The sequence below is a fragment of the Sinohyriopsis cumingii genome, chromosome 4, assembly GCF_028554795.1.
Source record: "Sinohyriopsis cumingii isolate HCF-2022 chromosome 4, ASM2855479v2, whole genome shotgun sequence".
Classification (NCBI taxonomy): Eukaryota; Metazoa; Mollusca; class Bivalvia; order Unionida; family Unionidae; genus Sinohyriopsis; species Sinohyriopsis cumingii.
This window is the reverse complement of record NC_142964.1, coordinates 11,157,095-11,183,313: the sequence shown is the minus strand read 5'-3', so window position 1 is coordinate 11,183,313 and position 26,219 is coordinate 11,157,095. Positions and strand designations below refer to the sequence as shown.

Genomic DNA, 26,219 nt, shown 5'->3' with positions numbered 1-26,219 from the left:
AAAATATACACATGGATCTTTTTCACTTTCTCCTCAGTAAGAAAACCTGTACAGAGTCTAAAACAAAGCCAAAAAAGGTGATTCGTTGAGATGGAATAAACACTAATTTTTCGAGATTGATAGTGAAACAAAGAGATTTTAATGTCTTAATCATAGTCCATGTGTTTTGCAAGCAGATGTGACTATCACCATCCAGATTCAATGAGTCATCAATATAATAGGAACACCTAATGCACTGATGCCTAAATCAAGCATAAATGGGTTTTAGGATCTTGGGGAAAACTCTTGGAGCAGAGGAAAGCCCAAAAGGTAAACATACAAAACTGAAAAAGTTGACCGTTCCAAATAAACTTTAGAAACATCTGATAATCTATATGTATTGGAAAATAAGCATCCTTTAGGTCAATAGAAGTAAAGAAATCATTTTTCTGGATGAGATCTAAAACAATTTGAAACGTTTCTTGCTTAAAATGTTCATAATGAACAAATATATTCAACTGTTTCAGGTTAATAACTCTAGCACCATGGCCTCTATTGAAACATCTGTAAATCTGGGCAAAATTTTCTTGCTAACCCAGTGTCACATCTTGTAACTTCCTTGGCCACATCATCCCCAAAAAGTATGGATGTTATGGGGGTATGCATGTTACAAAGATTGGAATATTTCCGTTCAAATGTGGCCTAATCATATACCTCCTTCTGAGGGAGTCATGATATTGCACCTGACCCATAAGGGTAATAGCATCTGAAATTAATCTGAAATTAGGGTCTTTGCATCTTCTTTAGTGGCAGTCTGAGACTTTAGTAATTCTGCTAATTGGACAACTGGCATAATGCCTACAGCAACAAGATTTTGTATTTCCCTAAAGGCTTTGTCATAAGAGTGAACTCGTTTGCTAAGGTCATTCCAAATTTCTTGATTGACAAGTGGGGGGACCCAACCTACCACAGTTTTCTGGAATCTTGTACTTCTGTACAGTTTCATCTGTTGCACTTAAAAAAGTGCATGCAGTATTAATCAGCTCTGCTAAAATTTTATTTATTGGCTCTCATTTTTGGGGAAGTTTTCAGTTTGGGTAACTGACACATATTATCAGCATTGCTAGTGGAAATACTGTTGTAATCAGGTTGCAAAACATCAAGCAATGCCCCATTTATTTTTCCACTCAAAGAAATTTGCTTGAGTGGTCTACTTGCATCACCCTCTGCTGGGGTAACATCAACATCGCTATAAGGCCAATCATTTTCAACTTGTACATGTAATTCAGGTAGTCATTCACCAAAAAGGGCATCAATTTCATTGTTATCTGCCATAACAGGCTGCATTTCATTTAGGACCAATTTTTTCTTCAAAAGCTCAATATCTGTTTCAGACAGATTATTTATGTCTATGAGACGGATGTCCTTGACTGTTCGACATATTTTGCTTTTTTTGGTCACCATAACAGGCTTACCTTACTGTGGTTCAAGTCCAGCTTGGTAAACAGGACACAGATTATGTCTGCAAATGGAATACACTCCAGCCCTTTGTGGTGTTCCACAGGGATCTGTTCTTGGACCTGTTCTCTTCATTCTATACACTCAATCGCTCTCAAGTGTCATAGATCATCATCCAGTATCTCACCAATTGTATGCTGATGATACCCAAATATACAAATCTTAGCCACCAACTGAAGTTGATGCTACCATCCAAGGTGTAGAGAGGTGCATTTCTGACGTGAAATCATGGATGACTTGTAACAAGCTACAGATGAATGATGATAAAACTGAGGTCATTCTGATCACAACACAAAGACTTTCTCAGTCACATCCTTTACCTCGAACAATAAATATCAGTAACACCAACATTAAATTCACGCAGTACGAAACCTAGGTGTTACTCTGGACAGTACTCTCACATTACACCTACATGTCATGAACATATGCAAGGCTGCATATCTTGAGCTGAGACGCATCAGCTCAATTCGCAAATATCTTTCAGTTGATGCCACTAAAACACTTGTATGTTCATTAGTACTTTCAAGACTGGACTATTGTAACTCAATTCTGTCTGGTTCATCTCAATATCTACTTCAGAAACTTCAAAAAGTTCAAAACACAGCTGCTTGGATCATACTTAGAGTACCACAATCAGAGCACACCTCCCCACTGCTCTGTACCCTACACTGGCTATCCATTCGATCCAGAATCAAACACAAAATTTGTTCCCTGTGCTATGTTTCACTGACAGACTCCAGTCCAACATACCTATCCGACCTCACCCATGTGTACACACACCAGGAAGATACTTATGCTCCTCTTCTGACAATCATATACTCATTATTCCCACTACAAAAACGAAGTCGTGTGGACAACGTTCTTTTGCATATCAGGGTCCAGCAATGTGGAATAAATTGCCCACTGAACTTAGACACAAAAACACATTGTGATCCTATTCAAGAGTGCTCTCAAAACTAACTTATTTCAACTGCAAGAACATACTTAAAGACCCAATAATGTTCCCTACCTTGAATATTTACAGCATGTTTTTATGTTTTCTAATTTTATGGTGTTTGTTTTCTGTAATAATATCAGTATATATGTTTTTTTATGTTATAGATGTTGTCTAATATTGTTAAGTGCTTAGAGCTTCTAAAGATTATGTGCTATACAAAGTCCTCATTATTATTATTATTATTATTATAATTTTTCCACTTTCTGAACTTAAGTCACAACAGACTTCAATTTTGTCTCTTTTTTGTCCTGTTTTTGTGGCTTCTTAACTCCTCTCTCTTTTGAGAAACTTGCCTCAACTTCACAAAAGGCTACAACATCCTCGGGCCCAAAACCCCAACATTCCAATGTTGGCTTTGAGGTTGATAATTGAGAGGACTTTGTCCTCTTCAGTAGCCATTACAAATAAACAAAGAGAAAACATGACACAGATAGCTTGGACTACTTCCTAAGCTTGCTATAACACCATCTCAATACCAAATATGTGCCTATTATTGAACTTAATGCCATGATAACTATGAGATACCTCGTGTGGGTGGCTTGTTTGTATAGGATACTTCAGGTGGTACATCATGTGACTGATAAAAAAGTTTCCTTTTCTTTGAAGAGCTCCTGTTTCCACCAATGATGGAGTAACATGCTATGTATACATGTGAGGCCGAAGGCTTTACAGAAAATAAGACTGACTTTTCTTACTCAGCTGTTTACTTTTGATTCATTGCTGTACTGGGAGACACACTTTCTCCTCTAGGTGGCAGAGTGGTCTAATGTGTTCATCTTTAGAGATCACTAACATCTCACCTCTGTCTGTGTGGGTTCGAGATACTGGCTCTGCCAATGTGGGTATGTGAGAAAGCTTGCCAGTAGCTTCCTGTGGATTGGTGGTTCTTCCTGGGATTTTCCTGGGTTCTTCCACCAGCAAATATACTGTCTACTATGTATAGCCTATCATGTGTTGAAAAATGGTGTTAAATCCATGCCAACCAACAAACTAACCAACCACATCATCCTGATAGTGCATACATCTGAAAATTGACTGACTATGAATATATCTTGATTTTGAATGGCTTTTGAATTAGTTGACCATCATATACTTGCATGGAAACTTGAAAAGTACCAATATTCTCACTGATGTATATTTAATTTGTATTGTGTGATTAACCATTGTCCATAATTGAGGGTTGGAGTTTGGAACTACATGCCTAATGTCATGTATTGTAAACATTTTTACTAGGTTTGAGTTCTAGACACAGCCTTGATTCTGACCTCAGAATTTTCTAGAAACAGATTTTGTTTACAGTTTGATGGAAATTTCCATTGTAAATGACCTAGGTCCAGGGTATTTTGTTGTATCATAAAAGTTAGATGACAGTCTGTATACAAGTTTGAAGTAAACAGAATCATTTATTCCAGTTTTAACATCAGTCTATAGAGGAATCAACTTTAATTGTGTTTGAGTTAATATTTGAGAGGATTTTTATTTAAATTATTCATTGGAATTACAAAGTTCTCTTTGGGTTTTCAGACTAAATCACAATTTTGGGATTATTGGGAATTCATTCAAGGACAGTTTGGATTATATCATTGTGATACACCAGTACTATTCCATGTTATTGGCAATCAACAAATTCACATTTGGAATTCATTTGGAACATCACTGGAATTTATTCGGAATACTTAGTACTTTTCTACTTGTGATATAACTTTTAGTATGCTTTGAGATTTAATTCGCAATACTGAAAGTTTTTTTAAATTTTCACTTTGTATTCTAGGGAAATAAACTATTTGTTGAATCTTGCAAAACTTTTTTGTTTTCTATCTTTTGTGTTATTTAGCTTTAAGACCATATAGAGTCCTAACACTTATCACTTTCATGGTTCAAATCATACCTTTCCAACAAAAGCCAACAATATTTTATTGGTAATATTAAAACAAAGCTGATTTTTCACCATTATAGGAGTTCCATGGAGATCTAGTTTGGGGTGAATTTATATACTGGGTTGAATATTTGGTGCTCACTGAATAATGTTTATCAGTCCAAGGAAGGCAATGTGGCTTGAAACTAGGCAAAGATAATCAGTGAACGGAAATCAAAATCTTGTATATTGAAGATATTAGTTAGCTGAAAGTCTTGACACAGAAACACTTTTGAGAGTTCATGTTGATAAGAATCTAGACTGGTACAAAATAGTAAAACATGCTTGCTAGGTAAGAAGCCCAAGAATTTATCTTTTGCAGAGAATTAAAAGTTTTCTAACACTAAGTCCCAAACTAATTCTACACTACATTCATTTGGACTACTGCATTTCTATTTGGGGAAATACAATTGATGCAGATATTGAAACATGCCATAAACTTAAAAAAGGCAGCAAGAATAATCCTAAATTTTCCATTTGATACACCATCCACAATTTTATTCTCAGAATTGAAATAGCTGAAATTTGAATACAGATTAACCTACCAAACATCTGTATTAAGATTCAAAATAAAGAATGAACTTTGTCCACAATGTTTGAGTGGTATGTTTCATTTTAAGTGAGAAAAATAGTATCAGGAACCTAAATTGAGCTTAGTTACATATAATGAGTGCAGAATACCATTTCTAATAACAAATACTTTTAAAAATCATTTGCTTACTCTGGTGCTATTTAATTGGATGAAATTCCCATAACCATCAGATGAGAAACAAATCAAAATGTGTTCAAAACAAAATTGTAAAACCCTTATCTCGAAAGGCAATTTTCACTTTAAATATTAAAATCTTGAATTTACAATGTTAATGCATATCATGTTAATGCATATCGTGTTAATACATATCATGTTAATACATATCATGTTAATGAATATCATGTTAATACATTTCATGTTAATGAATATCATGTTAATGCATTTCATGTTAATGAATATCATGTTAATGAATATCATGTTAATGAATATCATGTTAATGCATATCATGTTAATGAATATCATGTTAATGCATATCATGTTAATGAATATCATGTTAATGCATATCATGTTAATGCATATCACATTAATGAATATCATGTTAATGCATTTCATGTTCATGAATATCATGTTAATGAATATCATGTTAATGCATATCATGTTAATGAATATCATGTTAATGCATATCATGTTAATGAATATCAAGTACACTGTGTGGTATTATACTTAATGTATCCCTGAGGGCCTCAATGGAAAACAGTATGTTGTTTTTTATTATTAAAACAAAGTGTTTATTATTATTATTATTATTATTAATTATTATTATTATTATTATTATTATTATTATTATTATTTTCTGATGGTTACAGACTTAACTGTACAAGTATTAAAACGGGTTTTGTGAAAAATTTTCCACACCACATTCATTAGACAAGAAGTAATGCTCTTCTAATCTACTTCTGATCTGTATTTGCACAGAAGTGTTATTTAATCTTCTTGAGGCCTTAACCTTTACTTTCATAAGAAATTCTATCTTCTCTTCTATTTCCCAAGCTGAAGTGCTGATAGTCCATAGAGTACTTATTGTAACACACCCATCAGGATCATTAAAACTTTCATTGTACCATATTGACCCACATAAATCATAGATATAGATCTGTCGTTGCTTAATAACACTTTGAATGTATATATACCCAAATACAGCATAGATACAGATATGCCATTGCTTAATAAAACTTTTGAGTGTACTATATTTACCCACATACAGCATGGACACAGATCTGTTACTGCTTAACAAAACTTTGTATCATTATTACCAACATATAGCATAAACATAGATCTGCCATTGCTTGATAAAACTTTGTACCATATTTACATACATACAGCATTAACATGATCAATCAATCTGCCACTGCTTAACCCTTTACCTCATAGAGCATAGTTACAAAGTGTTTACAGCAGGCTTCAAAAGGTGCTTCTATGCGAATGGAGTAGAGGCGTCCAAAGACGCTTGCATGAGGTAAAGGGTTAATGAAACTTTGTACCATATTTCCCTACATACAGCATAGACACAGATCTGCCACTGACTGCCTAATAAAACTTTGTACCTTATTTACATGCATACAGCATAGATGCAGATCTGCCATTGCTTGATTAAACTTTGTACCATATTTACATACATACAGCATAGATACAGGTCTGCCATTAGTTGATTAAACTTTGTACCATATTTACATACATACAGCATAGATACAGGTCTGCCATTAGTTGATTAAACTTTGTACCATATTTACATACATACAGCATAGATACAGGTCTGCCATTAGTTGATTAAACTTTGTACCATATTTACATACATACAGCATAGATACAGGTCTGCCATTAGTTGATTAAACTTTGTACCATATTTACATACATACAGCATAGATACAGGTCTGCCATTAGTTGATTAAACTTTGTACCATATTTACATACATACAGCATAGATACAGGTCTGCCATTAGTTGATTAAACTTTGTACCATATTTACATACATACAGCATAGATACAGGTCTGCCATTAGTTGATTAAACTTTGTACCATATTTACATACGTACAGCATAGATACAGGTCTGCCATTAGTTGATTAAACTTTGTACCATATTTACATACGTACAGCATAGATACAGGTCTGCCATTAGTTGATTAAACTTTGTACCATATTTACATACGTACAGCATAGATACAGGTCTGCCATTAGTTGATTAAACTTTGTACCATATTTACATACGTACAGCATAGATACAGGTCTGCCATTAGTTGATTAAACTTTGTACCATATTTACATACATACATACAGCATAGACAGATCTGCCATTGCTTGATGTGCTCTTCACCTAAAATCATACTGCTTACACTCTTTATAGACATGGTATTATTATACTTGAAGGATGAAACTTAGTGAAGGGATGCAACTTGACAAGTACTATACCCTTAGCTGGGGCCTCGAGTGGCTGAGTGGCCTTAAAAGCGCTCTCCGTTACAGATCACTGCCATCTCACCTCTGTCTGCGTGGGTTCGAGTCTCGGATTCGGCTAATGTGGGTATGTGAGAAAGCTTGCCAGTAGCTTCTCGTGGGTCGGTGGTTCTTTCCGGGGTTTTCCTGGGTTCTTCCACCACCATTAATACTGGCCGCCATGTATAGCCTATCATGTGCTGAAAAATGGCGTTAAACCCTACAACAGCAACAATAACAACAACTATTCCCTTAGCCTAAAAGTTGGTTAGAATACGGACTCTGACTGGCATTTGGAATGTGTAATGACAGTTCCTGGTCTCCACTGTATGCAGTTGACTGCCTGTAATACATGGTAGTACGTACATATCCAGTGATAAGGCCATGTTTGATAATAAGCCTATCCAATTTGTACAAAATTTTGGCAAATGTTTGCTCAGCATATCTTGGTTGGATGATAAATCCACCCCCTTCTTTTTGGAATTGATTAGAATTGCTCCTGGACCTTATCAGGGAGAAATACAGTAAAACTTATAAAAATTATTTGTCGTAACAAACGCTGATGTAGGACAGAATTGGACAAATATTTAAATAAAAAGATTTTGATGAAGCTAGATTATTCAGACTTAGAAAGTTCAGTTTAACAGAGATAGTCCTAGTCATTCAACAAATAACTGGGGCAAGGTATTCACTGCTTCATCAGGTGTGAAAATGGACTAAGAGTGTTTGCAGTGTTATCAGTGTATTGACTATTTCTCAAGTGATTGCTTTCACTTTCAGGACTGGTAAACTAGTGATTGATTGTTAACTTGATCATCAAGAGAAACAACTAGCATGTGTAATTGATCTGTGGTTGATAAAATCACATTTGCTGATTCAGAAATTACAAGGGTTTGTACACGGCACAAAGGTGTTTATTTATCATATAGACTCCCTGCTCAGCCATGCCCAGCATTTACAATGCCCATTATTGAAAGGGCATGCTAAAACTCATTTTCCCCATAAAGAAAAATACAAATACAAAACATTTAGTGGAGATTGAGATAGATGACAAGTTTTAAATATTGATAATTAAGATAATTGTCAGTCGAAAGCTTAAAACACAATATTTTATCCTAATAGACACATTCAGTGAGTACATGCTTATTAAAATACGTTGGTTTTTTTTGTTTTTTTTAAATAGAGATCTTATGTCACGTGTTTAGGCTCGAATAAACAGTAACACAAGAAAGAGTGAAAACAACAAGCTTTGAAAAAAATACAATAATTTATTTTCCTGGAAAAATTCTGTAAAAATGAAAAAAACATGAACTTATGGTTTTATAGAATCTAATCCAAAAATAATCCAAGAATATAAATTTTGAAGTCCTAATAACAAAATGTTCTATGATTTCAAGTTCGAATCCCAATGAAGAATCCAAGATGGAAAACGATGACGTATGCTGCATTCTGTAGTGTTGAAGTCTACAGTTCCTTGTGGAAACAAGAATTATCACTCTGGTTTCTGATAACTGAATACATTTTTATAAAAAACTGTCCTTGTTGAACAATTTTACATGAGTACACATATTTTCCAGAAAAATAACAGAATTAATCCTTTTGAATCCAAGTAATTTGAAATAACTCTAAACAGCACAACATACAACTTAAAGTGTAAGAAAAACCCAGCTGCAACTGAGAATAATTCTCCAAAACAGAGGTTATATGGTCTTGTAAAATGCAAACAAGGGGTCACATGATCATCTTCTGGAAGTAAATGGAAGATACATACTTGTTAAAGATCACGTCTACCCAGTGTGACCCTGACAAAAACCAATCATTTTATTCCAAGAAAAAAAAAATAATTTTTTTACATCTTAAACCCAAAGTCCCATCATGACCTCAGCAACAACCAATCATTTTCAAATAAAATAGAACTTGTTTACGTGATGCTAAAAATTTTGAAACAAGGTCAGGATTTAGATGAACACCTGGTGTTTATAAACTAACAGTCAAGGTCAAACTATTTTCTGAAAAAAGTATCATCTCTAATGAATAAATTTACATTACAATATCATGTAATGAAAAAAAAAATTAAAACTGACAAACAAATAAATTGATATAAATATATATTAAATCAGATATAATTAAATCAAATATACATAGCAGAGGGCTTAGGTCATGTAGTGGTGAAAGAAAATCTTCACATGTGAGAAAAATATAATGGTTTGATCTTAGATTGGGGCATATGTAAGCTTAGATATTTTTCCTTTTCACCATTGTTATTATTTTTGTGATGGAGTCAAACTCTATCAGGTAGTGAGACCATAACATATGCAAACATCAGTGGTTGGTTGGTTGGTTGGTTTCTAATGGCACTTTGAGTACGTAGTCCTTGACTAATGAGTCACCCTCTATAAATAAAGCAACATTATTATTATTATTATTATTATTATTACTAGCTATATCATGCTGGATCTGAGTGCGTTTCCAAAGGACACACGATGACAGCTGACCTGGGCTGGCCAGGGCAGGTATCAAACCTGTGATCCTTAAATTATGAGTCATACAGCCTACCAATTGAGCTATGGTGCCCCCCCCCCCCCCATGCTAATGAATTGTTGTCAATACCATCACTGTAAGGCATTATGTAATCATGGGAAAACAGTGCTTATCAATAGGGCCTTTGTAAGGTGTGGGAAATATTGGCAACTCTCTGGTGCCATTTTGTGGAGAATGTATTTTGTTCTGAATGGGGGCACCAAAGGTGACGTTTGTCCAGGGCATTATTTCATTCACCACAAACTTTTGTTGTAGCATTCTTGTTTGTTACTCAGAAAGGTCATGAACCTTTACTAAACGAGAATGTACCAATTAAAACTCCTATATTTTGCTATATTATATATATATTGTCCTACTGCCATGAAATTTTCATAATTAATAACAAAATATTTTGATACTAAGTTTGTCAAATTTTTAGAAGGAAAATTTGAACACGTATGATATTAAAAAATGATATGCCCCTGAATAGGTCTGGTTGACTTGGGTTTTGTCAATCTGAGCTTCATGTAGTTCATTATTTGAGGGTAACAATTAAGTGTAGATAGCTACTCTTCATTCCTGGAAAACAGCTTTAGTATTTACAGGTACTAGAAGGTAGGACAGTAAAATAAGTCTATTGATGTTGCACAAAAATTTGATGCACAGAAATAACATTCACAGAATTCATGTATTACAAATAGTGAGTTGCTATGGTAGGTCATTTTAAACACACTGTTAAAATTAGATGACAGTTTTCCAAGGAAGGCCATTAGAATGAATGTTAATAAACCTATTTTATAAAACCCAAACCACAATTGAAATTTATATCTTTCTCATTATATATATTTTCTTGTTTTATCTCAATATCATCCATTGTGTCTCATGTTGATGCCCTACCTCACATGTGACACTTGGTGACCATATCAAAGCAAGTAACTTTCCAATGCCACTTAGATTTGTTACAGTATTTTCAGCATATTGAGCATATTGAAATGTTAGAGTATTGCACGTAATGAAACCTATAGATTGGTACATTTAGAAGTTAAGGTCATATGATGCTGAAAGGTCCAATGGATTCTTGTGCAGTCTTATAATTCTGCGAAACATAACTTTACCAATCCTTTAAATTATTTGCCCTTGATGCTAGAGAGAAGACTATAAATTGTTCACATTGTAAGGTCAGAAGTGAAGGCCATTGCAGTGTGACAAAAGGAAAAGAGGTTTCTGCGCAGTTGCTTCTAAAGTTTTACAAAGCATATTTTCACGTAAAAGAAGCCGGATGATTTTGAGAACTGAATGGTCATGGTCAGGGCAGGTGGTAGTTTTAGTATGTACCATTTGTGGTTTTTGAGGTGTAACAATTCCAACATTGAGCCACTAGTTCACAAAGGTTGATTAAGGGAAAAGACAATTGGTAACTTAAATTTGTATCTTTTTTCTGTGTTAAATTTGGATAGTTACATGTTAAATTTGGATAGTTACATGTGAAATTCGGATAGTTACATGTTAAATTGATCTAGTTTCTTTATAAATTGATCTAGTTTCTTTTTAAACTGGGCTAGTAAAAATTAACTTGAGCTTTAAGAGTACTTATTAAACTAGCCAAGTGTACATATTAAATTGAGCTAGTGCACATATTAAATTGGGCTTTAAGTGTACATATTAAATCGGGCTTTAAGTGAACGTATTAAATTGGGCTTTAAGTGCACATATTAAATTGGGCTTTAAGTGTACATCTTAAATTGGGCTTTAAGTGTACATATTAAATTGGGCTTTAAGTGTACATGTTAAATTGGGCTAGTTACATGTTTAACTGGGCAAATTTACATATTAAACTTGGTTAGTTTCATACTTAATGTACATATAAAATTGAGGGAGTGTAAATATTAAATTGGGGGCCCCGAGTGGCCGAGTGGTCTAAAGCACTTACCGTTATGGATCATTGTCATCTCACCTCTTTCTGTGTGGGTTCAAGTCTCAGGTTCGGCCAATGTGGGTATATGAGAAAGCTTGTCAGTAGCTTCTCATGGGTTGGTGGTTCTTTCCGGGGTTTTTCCAAGTTCTTCCTCTGCCATTAATACTGGCCATCATGCATAGCCTATCTTGTGCTGAAAAATGGCATTAAACCCTACATCAACAACAACAACATATTAAATTGGACTAGTTAAATGTTAAACTGGGCTGGTATAGCTACCTGTTTGACACAAGATCTGTTCTATGGCAGTATGGGCATGGACAATTTAGAGCGTGGTTTATATGGATTATATTTTGTCCTCTTTGCCTTTCCTTTGCATCAATTCTTTTGTAAGATTTTTTGCACAATATTTATATTTTTATTTATTTTTGTTTGGATTTGGCAAGGCTTGGCCTATCCATATTTGCTAGTCAGCTTAAGCTGTATATATTAAGCCAACATTGTGCTGATATATATATATATATATATATATATATATATATATATATATATATATATATATATATAGTTACTGATCTAAGAATGATTTTTAGCTGTCTGTGATAGTTGGGCACAGGAATAATATCCTTTATACCATATTTACTGGCTTATAGGTCGAGCCTAACTGCAAACTGCACATTCCCATCCAGTCTGCCATTGTGTAATGCAGATCAGGGTCTGTCCAGTTTCTTAGGAGTAATCAGGAGAACAAATGATAAAAAGCCCTGCTCTGCTGCTGCATTATGTGATGGCAGATAAGGGTTTATTTTGTTGACAGTTGGATTTGACTTAATAAGGAAGTATATGTGGTGTGTATTTGATATATCTATGCTGTTTCATTGTTCTATCATTTATTTTGTCTGTATAAATAATACATATATACATATACAGTATTTATTTTGTCTGTATAAATGATACATGTACTGTATATACAGTCTTTGTTTTCTTTTTCAGAAGGATGGTGTGACAATATTTTACCGTGCATCAAGGGAATTTGATGGTTATTTGTAAGTATACTGTACTGTCAACTTTGAAACCCTTTGTTTCTGTATTATGGTATTCATACAATAATTTCCTTAAAAAGGAGCCAAGGATGGAGAACCAGGCTAAGAATATTCCTGTTTAGATAGGCAATAAAATCTCCAATGCCTCCCCTTAGGGACACCTTTATATAGTAAACATTTTATTTACAAACATGCATTAATCTCAAAGGAAAATGATAATCCAATTGACCTTTATGTGAATGACAGGCATACTCCAAATTTCTATTTGTTTTCTTTGTCACAATTAATAATTGTGAACTATCTCTTGGAAGATTGCGCACCGATTCATTTGTTTGTTTCATGACACCATTTCAAGCCAGTTACCAGGTAAAGACTAAATTTATATTACAGTAATTACAGCTGTACTCAAAGTTTTGAAGTACATTGAAACCTCTCAAAAACAAATTTTGATTTTTTTTGTGATTCCTTCTTGACATTCAAAACCTTGCCAAATCTTAAATCATACAACAGGTTAGCATCATAGATATTACAGAACATAGCATTCCATATACTATAGAAACATGGTATCACAGATGTTATAGAAACATGGTATCCCAGATATTATAGAAACAAGGTATCCCAGATATTATAGAAACATGATATCCCATATAAAAACATGGTATCCCAGATGTTATAGAAACATGATATCCCAGATATTATAGAAACAAGGTATCCCAGGTATTATAGAAACACAGTATCCCAGATATCATAGAAATAAGGTATTCCATTCATTAAAGAAACATGGTATCCCAGATGTTATAAAAACAAGGTGTCCCAGATATTTTGGAAACATGGTATCCCAGATATTATAGAAACAAGGTATCCCAGATATAATAGAAACAAGGTATTCCATTCATTATAAAAACAAGGTATCCCAGATATTATAGAAACATGATGTTCCGTATATTATAGAAACATGATATCTCAGATATTATAGAAACATGATATCCCAGATATTATAGAAACATGATGTTCCATATATTATAGAAACATGATATCTCAGATATTATAGAAACATGATATCCCAGATAGTATAGAAACATGACATTCTCATACAATTGGGGAAAGTATTATATAATGTTGGCTACCTAGTCACATTGATATAAATGATAATGAAAGAACAGATATTATAGTTAAAGCTGCCCAGCATTTATTCATTTCTGAATGGAAGATTCTGTTATACTGACTTCATATATTCTATAAATTAGCTTGTCATTCTTTCCAAAATGTTTGGAATGAAAACTCAACTAATTTACTTTTGGAGAATGACATCTCTCATAGAGAATGAATCAGAGAGATGCGGCAGTAATGTGCTAATTGCATATGGAACACACCTAACTGACTTGAGCATATCTCATGAAAGGTGAACCTCAACTGGAATGCACACTCTGCCATTGACCACTGACAGGGAAAAATGTGTTAATTTCCATCTAGTGGGACAGAAGTACTTTTTGATGTAAACTGCTATTAAAGAAACTGTATGAGCTAAATGTTGAGCTCTTTAAAGGAATGCGGTTAATACAATTTTTTTTATGGTATTTTAAGGATTTTACATGTACATGTATTACCATTATATACTATACTATATACATTTTACAGAATTTTAACATTTTTATGTTTTATATTTTGTTTTGTAGTTATTCTTTATACATGTATTTATTTGGAAGGGTTAATCATCCTAGATTTTTGTGCTATTCATTTTGAATTTTTTAAAACTGTAACTCTAGTTGGCACATATTCATTTTTTTACTGATTTATTTTAAAACACTAGTTTATTGCATACATACATTCATACATGCTTCATACATTTTCTTAAAAATTTTCAATCAAATGAATTTATTTAAGATATTCCTGTAGCAGTAACTTGAATATGCCAGCCAAAATTGGAAAATTGCTTATGTTAAGATATTGTCCATCCATCTGCATAGGTTTCTGTCAATCTGTTACTAATTTCATTTTGACACAGTAACTCCAGTCATCTACCATCTGTTGTTACCAAACTTTGTGGCTGGCTTGCCCTTCGGGTAAGGAAGAAACATTTCGAGATCCCAGACTTAGAGAAGAAAGATGGTTTCTGCACAATAATTCAAGTTCTCCACAATCAGCAATTGCTTTAGAGCATGTACCTTCAGACCACAGTTTTTGGAGGGCTTGGACTGATATCTGGAAGAGGCCTGTTGATGATAGGGTCAAAAGGTCAAAGGTTATGACCATTGTGGCTGAAGGTAAAATTGGGTTTGCTTGAGACCTTTTATTTTAGAGTAGGTTCTTTGACCAAATTTTGTGAATAGCTTATGGGTAATAAAAAAACCTATAGATTTTTGGATCATGAGGTCAGAGGTCATGTTCATGTTAAGTCCGATAAGAAAATAATGGTTTCTGCACATTAAATTTAGTGTATCAGGAGCTGGCGTGGAGGACAGTTAAGCATGGAGCATGTGTATAATGTACCATTGGTGGTACTCATGTAGATTTTAAAATCCCTTGGTTAAAATGCATATTTTTTGTACATGCACAACCAGAGAGAAAGAGAGAGAGAGAGACAGAGAAAAAAAAAGAGAGAGAGAGAGAGAGGGAGAGAGGGAGGGAGGGAAGAAGGGAGATCATTTGGGATTATCATTCTATACAGAGGATAAGTATATGTGTATATAAAAAATCATCTTGCTCCATGACTTTTTTCATTCGGAAGTTTTAGTGTTAAAAATAGTAAGTACTGCTGTTGATTGCAGTTTTGTTTAACAAATGTAGATATAAACTTACTTGCTTTAATATCTTGCTTGTCAAGTGACCAGTCATAAAGCAATCTTTACTATCTTGTTCAGTGATGAAGTGAAGTTCATACTATATGAAAATGGTGCCAGTTTTACATCCAATATGGCTGCCTTGATGAATTTTGTAAATCTTGTTTTCCCTACTCACCTTGAATGGATGATCAGTTTGACAAGGAGTTTTCACCAAAAGACTTCTAATGATGTCTACTTTGTCCAAAATAAAAATGGTGCCTTGGGGGCATCCTTTATATGTGTACCACAGCAGCTAATTTGACAATTTGTTATTGCTGAAGAACATCAGAGATGGCTTCAACACTTGACAATTACAAGGAAGAAATGGTCCTGGAAATCCTTTTTGCACAGTAGAGCAGAGTTTTCGAAAGCAGCTAAATTCTGTATGCACTTCTTATAAGTCGAGTCCAACTTCAAGCTGTACTGATACAGATCCACCATCCTATAAAACATCAGTAGATCTGGATCTATTCAGTTTATTAAGAGTACATGTAATTGGCAGAACAAACAACACAGACCCTGATCTGCTAAGGCATCATGCAACAGTAAGTGAGGGTCTTTTGTTTGCAGTTGGACTCAATTAGTAAGTGCATGTGTGTGTGTGTGTGTGTGTGTGTGTGTGGATACATGTTTATTGATAGATATATATTGATCAGCTGGTAAACATGTAAAATAAATTACATTATTCACAGTATTGTTGCACCAATTGTGAAGGCGTATTTGAGTTATAAATAAGAATATTTGCAAAGATTTCACAAATTATTTGATTGTTTAATGTCAAAGTAAGTATGATTGTGCAGTAAACCTTTGATATCTAATAGAAAATGTGTTGAACAGTCTCTGTGGTAATTGTCATTAGATTTGTTGTCATACTGCATGAATCTCAAGATGGCAGACTGTATTTTATTTAAAACTGGATCAGAAATTTTCAACATCTTTGAATGTTTAATGACTTCCAGCTACAGCATACCATAATGGGTAAAAATCAGCCATTCTGAAAATGTCAATCTTGTTCCATATTTCAGGGTTTGATATAGATCTGACATCAGTTTCTCTGTAGCCAGAAACTGTCAATCTTGTTCCATATCTCAGGTTTTGATATAGATCTGACATCAATTTGTCTGTAGCCAGAAACTGTCAATCTTGTTCCGTATTTCAGGGTTTGATATAGATCTGACAACTGTCAATGTTGTTCCATATTTCAGGATTTGATATAGATCTGACATCAATTTGTCTGTAGCCAGAAACTGTCAATGTTGTTCCATATTTCAGGATTTGATATAGATCTGACATCAATTTGTCTGTAGTCAGAAACTGTCAATCTTGTTCCATATTTCAGTATTTGATATAGATCTGACAACTGTCAATGTTGTTCCATATTTCAGGGTTTGATATAGATCTGACAACTGTCAATCTTGTTCTCTATTTCAGGGTTTGATATAGATCTGACAACTGTCAATCTTGTTCCAGGGTTTGATATAGATCTGACAACTGTCAATCTTGTTCCCTATTTCAGGGTTTGATATAGATTTGACAACTATCAATCTTGTTCCGTATTTCAGGGTTTGATATAGATCTGACATCAATTTCTCTGTAGCCAGAAGATTACTGACATTTACTATGGTTTACAGAATTTTCACTTGTTCTAAGTTGACTGGTGACAGTTGAAACCTTACTAAAAATTGGATTATTGAAATTTATAAAAGCTTACTAGTCTGACATTACTGGCCTTAGGTTATCAGGCTGCCACTGAATTTCGGGGCCCTGAGGTATGAGGTACTGTATGTAAGGAATTCATCACAGTAATTATCGGAACAGAAAATAGGGTAATTAAATCAAACAGCCTGTCAATCACCTGATCTTATAAGCCCTTTAGCTGGATGTGCAAAATACTCAGGCTGCTGTGTAGAAAACATTCTTATTCAAGGTTTAAATTTTTGTCTTTAAATGTGAAGGGCAGAAAGATGGGAATGAATGACATTACATATACAGTGATCATGCAACTGTGCATATTGCATACACATGCTTATAAGCAAAGTCCAATGCAAACAATGTTGACCCTGATCTGCTGTTGCACAATGTATTGGCAAATCAGGGTCTGTGTTACTTGTTCTACTGATTATTCCTAGCAAACTGCACAAATCCAGATTTGCTGATTCACAGTGTATTGGCAAATCAGGGTCTGTGTTATTTGTTCTACTGATTATTCCTAGCAAACGGCACAAACCTAGATCTGCTGTTTCACAATGCATTACTCACCTCTGTCTGCGTGGGTTCGAGTCTAGGATTTGGCCGATGTGGGTATGTGAGAAAGCTTGCCAGTAGCTTCTTGTGGGTCGGTGGTTCTTTCCGGGGTTTTCCCGGGTTCTTCCTCCACCATTAATACTGGCCGCCATGCATAGCCTATCATGTGCTGAAAAATGACATTAAACCCCACAACAACAACGACACAATGCATTGGCAAATCAGGGTCTGTGTTATTTGTTCCACTGATTATTCCTAGCAAAGCCAGATCTGCTGACTATTTCAAACAAACTACCCAGAATTGATGTGTCAGCACGTTATCTAATGGCCGATCCGAGTGTGCAATTTGCAGTAGGGCTTGGCTGATAAGTGAGTATATATGGTACACGTGAGCAAGCAGAACAAATCATAGTTCTTGCATTTTTCCTTAAAATTTCCGGAGATAAAGAGTTGGGAGGCTTTTGGAGTACTATAGCTTGGACTGCTGAAATGTTGTGAAGTCAGAAATGCAGAACATAGTTTAGAATGGATTACTGGAATGTTGAAACTTATCATTAAATGTTGGCCATAATCCAGGAATCTTTCAGAATAGATTAATATGGGTCACTTGCAAAGATAACAAGGTTGCCATTCCTGTATTTAATAAAACTGTACATTGTATGAGTTCAAATAGTGTTTTCATGCATGCTTCTTTATTTGAAAATTCAGAAGTAATGTGCAATGTCAGTCTGTATTTTGTTAATTATTTGAGTACATTCAGAAGATGAGCTTGAGTAATTTTTTTTTTAAATTTCAAAAGTTAAGGGACAGGTTCATTTTTATATGTCAATACTTATCATTTAAAAGGCGTGATTTTTTTTATATCTTTGATAAAGATATAATTTTTGACATTAAAGAGACAATTGTTTGGGTTGTTAGGAAATAGATTTTGAGGATTTTGTCCATTCAGCAATTTCAGTATAAAATTGTATTTGTTCACTTTTGTTCATGGTTTATTAATGTTGATGGGTTTTATGGTTGCTTCAAACTATGTTTAAATACCCAGCATGCAATATTTTTGCCATCAGTGCTATTGGCATATCACATGTTTAAATACCCAGCATAGACATCTTTGCCATCAATGCCATTGGCATATTACATGTTTAAATACCTAGCACAAAACATCTTTGCCATCATTGCCAGTGGCATATCACATGTTTAAATACCCAGCATGCAATATTGTTGACAACAGTGCCATTGGCATATCACATGTTTAGATACCCGGCATGCAAAAATTTTTTGCCAACAATGCCACTGGCATAATACCCAGCATGCAATATCGTTGCCATCAATGTCATTGTTTTATCCATAAAGGAAAAGGTACACTTTAATGGGAAAATATAACTGATAAAGCTCTTTGCCTGAATGTTTGCGTAAACTGACATGCTTCATCAGCTGACAGTTCTTTCACCTGAGCACAGGATCACCTGTGAACTTGTTACATATATTGTATTGTCATAATGAAAAGTAAAAGCTTCAATATACTGCAGTCTTTTTCTGTAGATTTTCTTGATGACATTAAAAAAAAAAAAACCAGTGAAAACTGTATGTTATTTATTTGTCTTGAAAGAGGTAAAAGGACTCAACTTGATTCTGGCAGTCAAATTAGGCATTGAAAAAGAAAACCAATTTTCTTGAGTTTTCCATACTGAGACCTCCATAAAATATTTGGACTGTATTTTGATGCACTATCATATAGATAAGAAATATGCAAAGAGTCACATTGGGCTGTATTTTAACGCATTCAAGCTTGTACATAAGACATTTGTAAAAAGTTGCATTAGACTGTATTTTGATGTGTTAGCTTGTACATAGGACATTTAAATGTGTGATCTCTGAAGTGTCAGGTTGAATAATAATGCTGTTTTTACTATAGGCTTCGAACAGGAAGTAACGATTAAATTCATGTTAATCTCACAAGATTTTGGGGGATTTCACCAGCCATAAATGCAACCAAATTCTTTGAAAATATTTTTGGGTAATCGGAATGTATTCAAGTCAAAACAGTTTTCATGTTATATTTATTTGATTTCTGCCTCACTTTCAACACTGAATTCAGCCTATGGCACATCTTAGGACTGACCAGATCTTAATAGTGTTTGTGTAAGAAGTATGTTTTATTAACATGTGATTCTTATTTGAGTTTTGCATATCCTGTCTCTCTCCTACATTGAATGTGCCATTGTTGCTAATTTAAAGAGAGGTACATTTTCAATTTCAGATTTTTTATATACCGAGCACCTGCCATTTTTTTTATCAAAGACTACATGTTCTTTATGTATGGTTTTTGAGCTGACATTTTTATATTACCATGATATTATTCCTGGTTGGAGCATGTCATAAAACCTAATGATGATGATGATATAACAAGACATATCAAATTCTGTGTACTGAGCTGAACATGTTCTACATAAATTTAAACATTGTTCGTGATAGGTCCAATGTAAATTATTTAAATCTTTTTGTACATGTATTGTGCACCATGCAGTGTGAAATTAGTAAATGTGTAAAAAGAAAACTTGTAACATCTTATAATACACGTTGATGTAAGTTAGTAAGCTGTAAATACAATAATGATATTTTAAACTTTGAAGGAATATTAAGAAAAGGTGTTTTAAATGCAGAAAATTAATATTAAACTGTGAGAATAATTAATACACTGCGTGTTAGATTATATCTGAAATAATGATAGAAACAAGCCAGGAAAAAGTTCTGTATAACTTTTATATAAAACTTATTTTAATGTTGAGAAAATATATTTAGGAAACTATTCTAGAATTTGAATTTAAATGTGTTTTCTTATATCAGACATGAACTTTATGCTATTTTAACAACCATATGTATTTTATCAGTGGAAAAAGGAATATTATTATTATTATTATTATTATTATTATTATTATTATTATTATTATTAATGTATTATCATCATCATCATTATTATTATTATTTTTATATACAGAAGAAAATGATAATTATTTTTTTGTTTACCTCTAAATATTTGTTGACTAGAGAAAGTAATTATGAAAAATTAGACCATATATATATATATATATATATATATATATATATATATATATATACACACACACACACACACACACACCTGTGGACAAGTTTGTACCAGTGCAGCTGAGAACAGCATAGACCCTTTTCTGCCATCTTTATTCACCAATAGATTTGGGTTTGTGTTGTCTGTTTTACTGTTTAATCCATGCTAACTGCATTGATCCTGATCTGTCATCACATACAGCATCAACTGATCAGGGTCTCTTTTGTTTGTTATACTGAATAGTCCTGTCAAAATGCACTAACCAAGATCTGTCATTATGCACTGGCAGATCAGGATCTTCAATGCTTTAGTGATTAGTCCTAGCAAACCCCATATACCTAGATCTGTTATCATAATGCAACATCACATCAGGGTCTGTGTTGTTTGTTCTACTAATTAGTGCTAACTGTTAAACATACTGCATAGATAGGAGATCTGGCATTATTATGCACTGGCAGATCAGGGTCTGTGATGTTTGTTCTACTAATTAGTCCTAACAAACTGCATAGATAGAAAATCTGGCATTATTATGCACTGGCAGATCAGGGTCTGTGTTGTTTGTTCTACTAATTAGTCCTAACAAACTGCATAGATAGAAGATATGGCATCAGTATGCACTGGCAGATCAGGATCTGTGTTGTTTGTTCTACTAATTAGTCCTAACAAACTGCATAGATAGAAGATATGGCATCATTATGCACTGGCAGATCAGGGTCTGTGTTGTTTGTTCTACTAATTAGTCCTAACAAACTGCATAGATAGAAGATATGGCATCATTATGCACTGGCTGATCAGGGTCTGTGTTGTTTGTTCTACTAATTAGTCCTGAGAAACTGCATAGATAGGAGAGCTGGCATTATTATGCACTGGCAGATCAGGGTCTGTGTTGCTGCATAGATAACAGATTTGCATCATTATGCACTGGCAGATTGGAGTCCTTGAATTCAGATTGATATGATCTGTACATCTGATACTGATTGATGATTGCACTATTTCTTTTAAGTTAGGTTTTATTCATCATCAGAATGTCTTCAAAAAAATATGTTACTAACAGTCTTCATCCCTAAGTCTTCATAAAAATCTGCCACCCTTCAGTCTTCATAAAAATCTGCCTACCTTCAGTCTTCATAAAAATCCATCCCCTCAGTCTTCACCCCTCAGTCTTCATTAAAATCTATCTGCCCTTCAGTCTTCGTCACTCAGTCTTCATAAAAATCTCTCCCCTTAGTCTTCATCCCTCAGTCTTCATAAAAATCTCTCCCCTCAGTCTTCATCTCTCAGTCTTCATAAAAAATCTCCCTTACTCTTCATCCCTCAGTCTTCATAAAAATCTCTCCCCTCAGTCTTCATCCCTCTGTCTTCATAAAAATATCTCCCCTCAGTCTTCATCCCTCAGTCTTCATAAAAATCTCTCCCCTCAGTCTTCATCCTACAGTCTTCATAAAATATCTTCCCTCAGTCTTCATCCCACAGTGTTCATAAAATCTCTCCCCTCAGTCTTCATCCCTCAGTCTTCATAAAAATGTGTAAGTCCTTGGGGTACAAGCTTCCTGTAGAGAGTAAATATTATTAGTCAGATGAGACTGTCTTTGATGAAAGAACAGAGGGCTTTGCACTAGTGTTCTGGAAAGGATTTACTTTTGAAGTCAGTGGTTGATTATTAGCTACAAGCTCATCTGTTTAATGAGGTTAATAATGAAGCCAATTATCATGTACTGGCAGAGAATACAATTATAAACTGTTGGGATAAAATAGTTTGGCAGTTTTATAAAGGTGGTTTGTAGAAATAGGTATACAGTAATTAGCATTGTAATATTGAGGTAACTTCAATACATGACCAGACTGCAGCTACGGAAGTGCTGTTTTAGTGAATCTCACTGTGATGTTATAGGTTTACAGTAATTAGCATTTTCATGACCATATTGAGGTAACTTGAATACATGACCAGACTGCAGCTACAGAAGGGCTGTTTTAGTGAATCTCACTGTGATGTCATAGGTATACATAACTAGGATCTTTTTTTAAATTCCAGTAAAAAAAATGACTTCTTACTTGTGGAATAAAATATAAAATAACAAATAAAATTATAAAGTCGTTTTGGGCACATGTTACTTGAACAGTAATTACCTCATAAATATACACTTCAGTTTAAAGTTTCCCAAAGTCACTTTAGTGTGTGTGTGTGTGTGTGTGTGTGTGTGTGTGTGTGTGTGCATGTGTATGATTTGGATTTTGAATGTAGCTTTAATAAGTTTTCAGTTATATCGCTACTATGTCTGCCATGTGGCAGTTTATAGTGATGTCATGCACTGAGGCATCATGCCGCAGATATGTAGCATGATGTTCCCACCCAGTCACATTATCTTGACACCAGGACAAACAGTCCTAACACTAACCTCTTAAAGCTTGCACCTAGCAAGGCAGCTGTTAGTACCCTTTTTATAAATCTTTGGTATGACTCGGCCAGGGTTCGAACCCTTGATTTCCCGCATCCAAAGAGGATGTTTTAACCACTTTGGCCATGGGGGGGGTGGGGGTGGGTGGGGGGAGGAGGAGAGTGAGAGATTGTCAGATATGGTTTTAATACAAGGACTAAACGTGGAGAACTTATTTGCAGTATATTAGTTATTTCAACCATGCTAGTACAAAAGCTTGACGTTTTTCATGGGATGGAAATTTACAAGAAATGTATGCATAGCCAGGAGCAATTTGAAAATTTAAAACTTGAAAAGAAATTCATGAGGAAATTCAATCCAGATAATTCTGTAGTGAAATGTGCTACTCAGATAAATGGACCATTTTTCTGTTGATTCTTTGTAGTGTTGTAATTTTAATTACTTCTATAATGTATTTATTTTTTATTATCTTTATAATGCTTGGACTTATTTTGATAACCTTTATAATGTATTGATTTTTTGATTACTTTTGTAATGTATTTATTTATTTTGATTAACCTTTATAATGTATTGATTTATTTATCTAAGAAATTCAACTAAGGCATCAACATTCCCAGACTGTTAAGCAGGTTAACATTGCATGTAGTTAATCACCCACAGGGAATATGTACACCTTAAAATGTTTGTGGCTGTTTATTGGTTTGCTGTTTTGCAATGCGGCACTATTTTTTATGGTTATGTCGTGCTGGGCTCAAGTAAAGTGCATTACCCAAGGACATAACCAATCTGGGCTTATCCAATGGTGTGAATTGAAACTACACCCTCTTCTGGTCTCAAGTTCAATGCCTTAACTCTGAAGCCTCTGTGACACATGTAGCTATAAAAGAGTGCTGTATATTTTCTTAAAATTTTGTTGTACCCTCTAATATATAATGCATCATCAATCCATACAGTTTATGTATATTTCTTACATACGATGTGGGACCTACACCATTATGGTCATATCATTATGTATATTTCTTACATATGATGTGGGGCCTGCACCATTATGATCATGACAGCCTGTACATCTATTTATCAATCCATCCAGCCATCCATGAACAATTTGGTTTTCTTTTGGTCCTGCTGCTCAGGGTTCATTCTACGCCAGAGGTGCACAGTATTTTCTGGCCAATGGCCAGATTGCATTTTCTAAGACCACTCCAGGGCCTCAAACACTAATTTCTTTAATATAATTACTGTTCATGGGCCAGATTTCTGTGTAACTGTTTTAATTTGCCCTGAGGGCCTGACAGAACAAGTTGTGCACCCCTGTTCTGTGTCATGCCCTAGTGCAAGTGATCTTTATTTTTCATCTTTGATGCATAAATGTACACTTGATGGTAGCCCTGTAGGGCACTTAAAAACGCCCCAAGAAAATAAAGATAAAAGATTGTTACAGTTGACTTATGACTGAATCAAGCACATTCAATGCTTACTTTAAAAAGAACACTCATTTCCAAAGAATCATGAAGCAATCTATTTAATTAATGGACCAAATTGTCCTACTAATTTTGATCAGCTTTGATAAGAGTTGAGAGCACCTGGTGGATCATTTATAGAATATGTAATGAAGAAAAGATCTGAAGTGAAAACAGTGCTGCATTTATTTTCATGGTAGGCTTAGTGTACAGGGAGAAAAATATGTTCAAAATAAATGCTAGAGGGATATGGTTACTTGAGCTTGAGGAATTCAAGCTCCGTTATAGAAGTCTTTTGAGATAATCACTTTTCCAGCAATATATATTTTGAATCATTTGTTGTTGAGTTGGATTTAAGCCTGATTTGCTATAGATTCCTTGTCAACTAAAGTCACTAACAGTGGACATGGTTATTTTAGCTGAAAAGGAAATTGCAGAATGTGCATCAAAGAAGCTTAATTTGTAATCATGAAATCATATGGATCATGATTTGCAAGCAATAAACCTTAGACATTTTGGTTAGTTTTTAAGAACATTTTAAACACAGTATCGGCTATTATCATGCAGAGGAAATGAGTGTTAAGAGCCTTTGCCAGGAACAGGTATCAAACTCAGGACTCTTAGATTATGAGTTCAGTGCTCTGTCATCTGAGCTACCTGGGCTCCAATTTAATCTAAAAAAATAAGCTACAGAAATATAGTGCATAGTTATTTTTCAGTATGCATATGTATATCATATATGTGTGTTAAGGTAACCAAATGTGTACCTGTATCAATTTCAAACCTGTAGAATTGTCTGTACTTGATTTCATTCAAATAGATGTACTTCCTTGCTAAAAACTTATGACAGTTTATTTATAGGAGCATATAAGAAAAAATATCTGCTGTAAATTATTTACATGGGATAAATATTTGGAATATTTGTTTTCCAGAGTGATTGTCAGCGGTGGCTAATTGATCACATGATGATTGGCTGACAACACAGCAAAGCCATGTGGTTTTAATTTTGTCACAGATTAGATTTAATTGTATGTCAGCACAATCCTAGTTATAAAGTAATTATTAAAAGTTAAGTTGGAAACTATAAAGATAAAACCTGCAGGAAATCTTAAGAAGATAACACCTTCCCACATAAAAGTAAACACCTGCCCCTGCAAGATAAAAAAAAAAGGTAAAATCCTAAAAAATATAGGGTTCTAACTACAGAAAACAGCAAAATGGATGTTATGACTCATGTGAGCCATCAGAAACCATGGCATCTTGAAATAATTTAACCAATCAGATCACAACAAAGTGAGA

The 26,219-nt window shown here is 34.2% G+C and overlaps 1 protein-coding gene and 1 pseudogene across 3 annotated transcripts in view; one reads left to right on the top strand and one right to left on the bottom strand.

The window, feature by feature from the left end:
* Window positions 1-26,219, top strand: part of LOC149800624 (stAR-related lipid transfer protein 5-like) — a 124,951-nt gene that overhangs the window by 19,813 nt on the left and 78,919 nt on the right. For all 3 annotated transcript variants that reach the window (XR_016420537.1, XM_089954614.1, XM_089954613.1), the window contains exon 2: window positions 12,861-12,913. Coding sequence is in view for 2 of the 3 variants with exons in the window: in XM_089954614.1 (XP_089810740.1) it covers window positions 12,861-12,913 (53 nt within the window). In the remaining variant the exon portion in view is untranslated. The remainder of the gene's footprint in view (window positions 1-12,860; window positions 12,914-26,219) is intronic.
* On the bottom strand, window positions 532-1,993 carry LOC149800625 (uncharacterized; annotated as a pseudogene).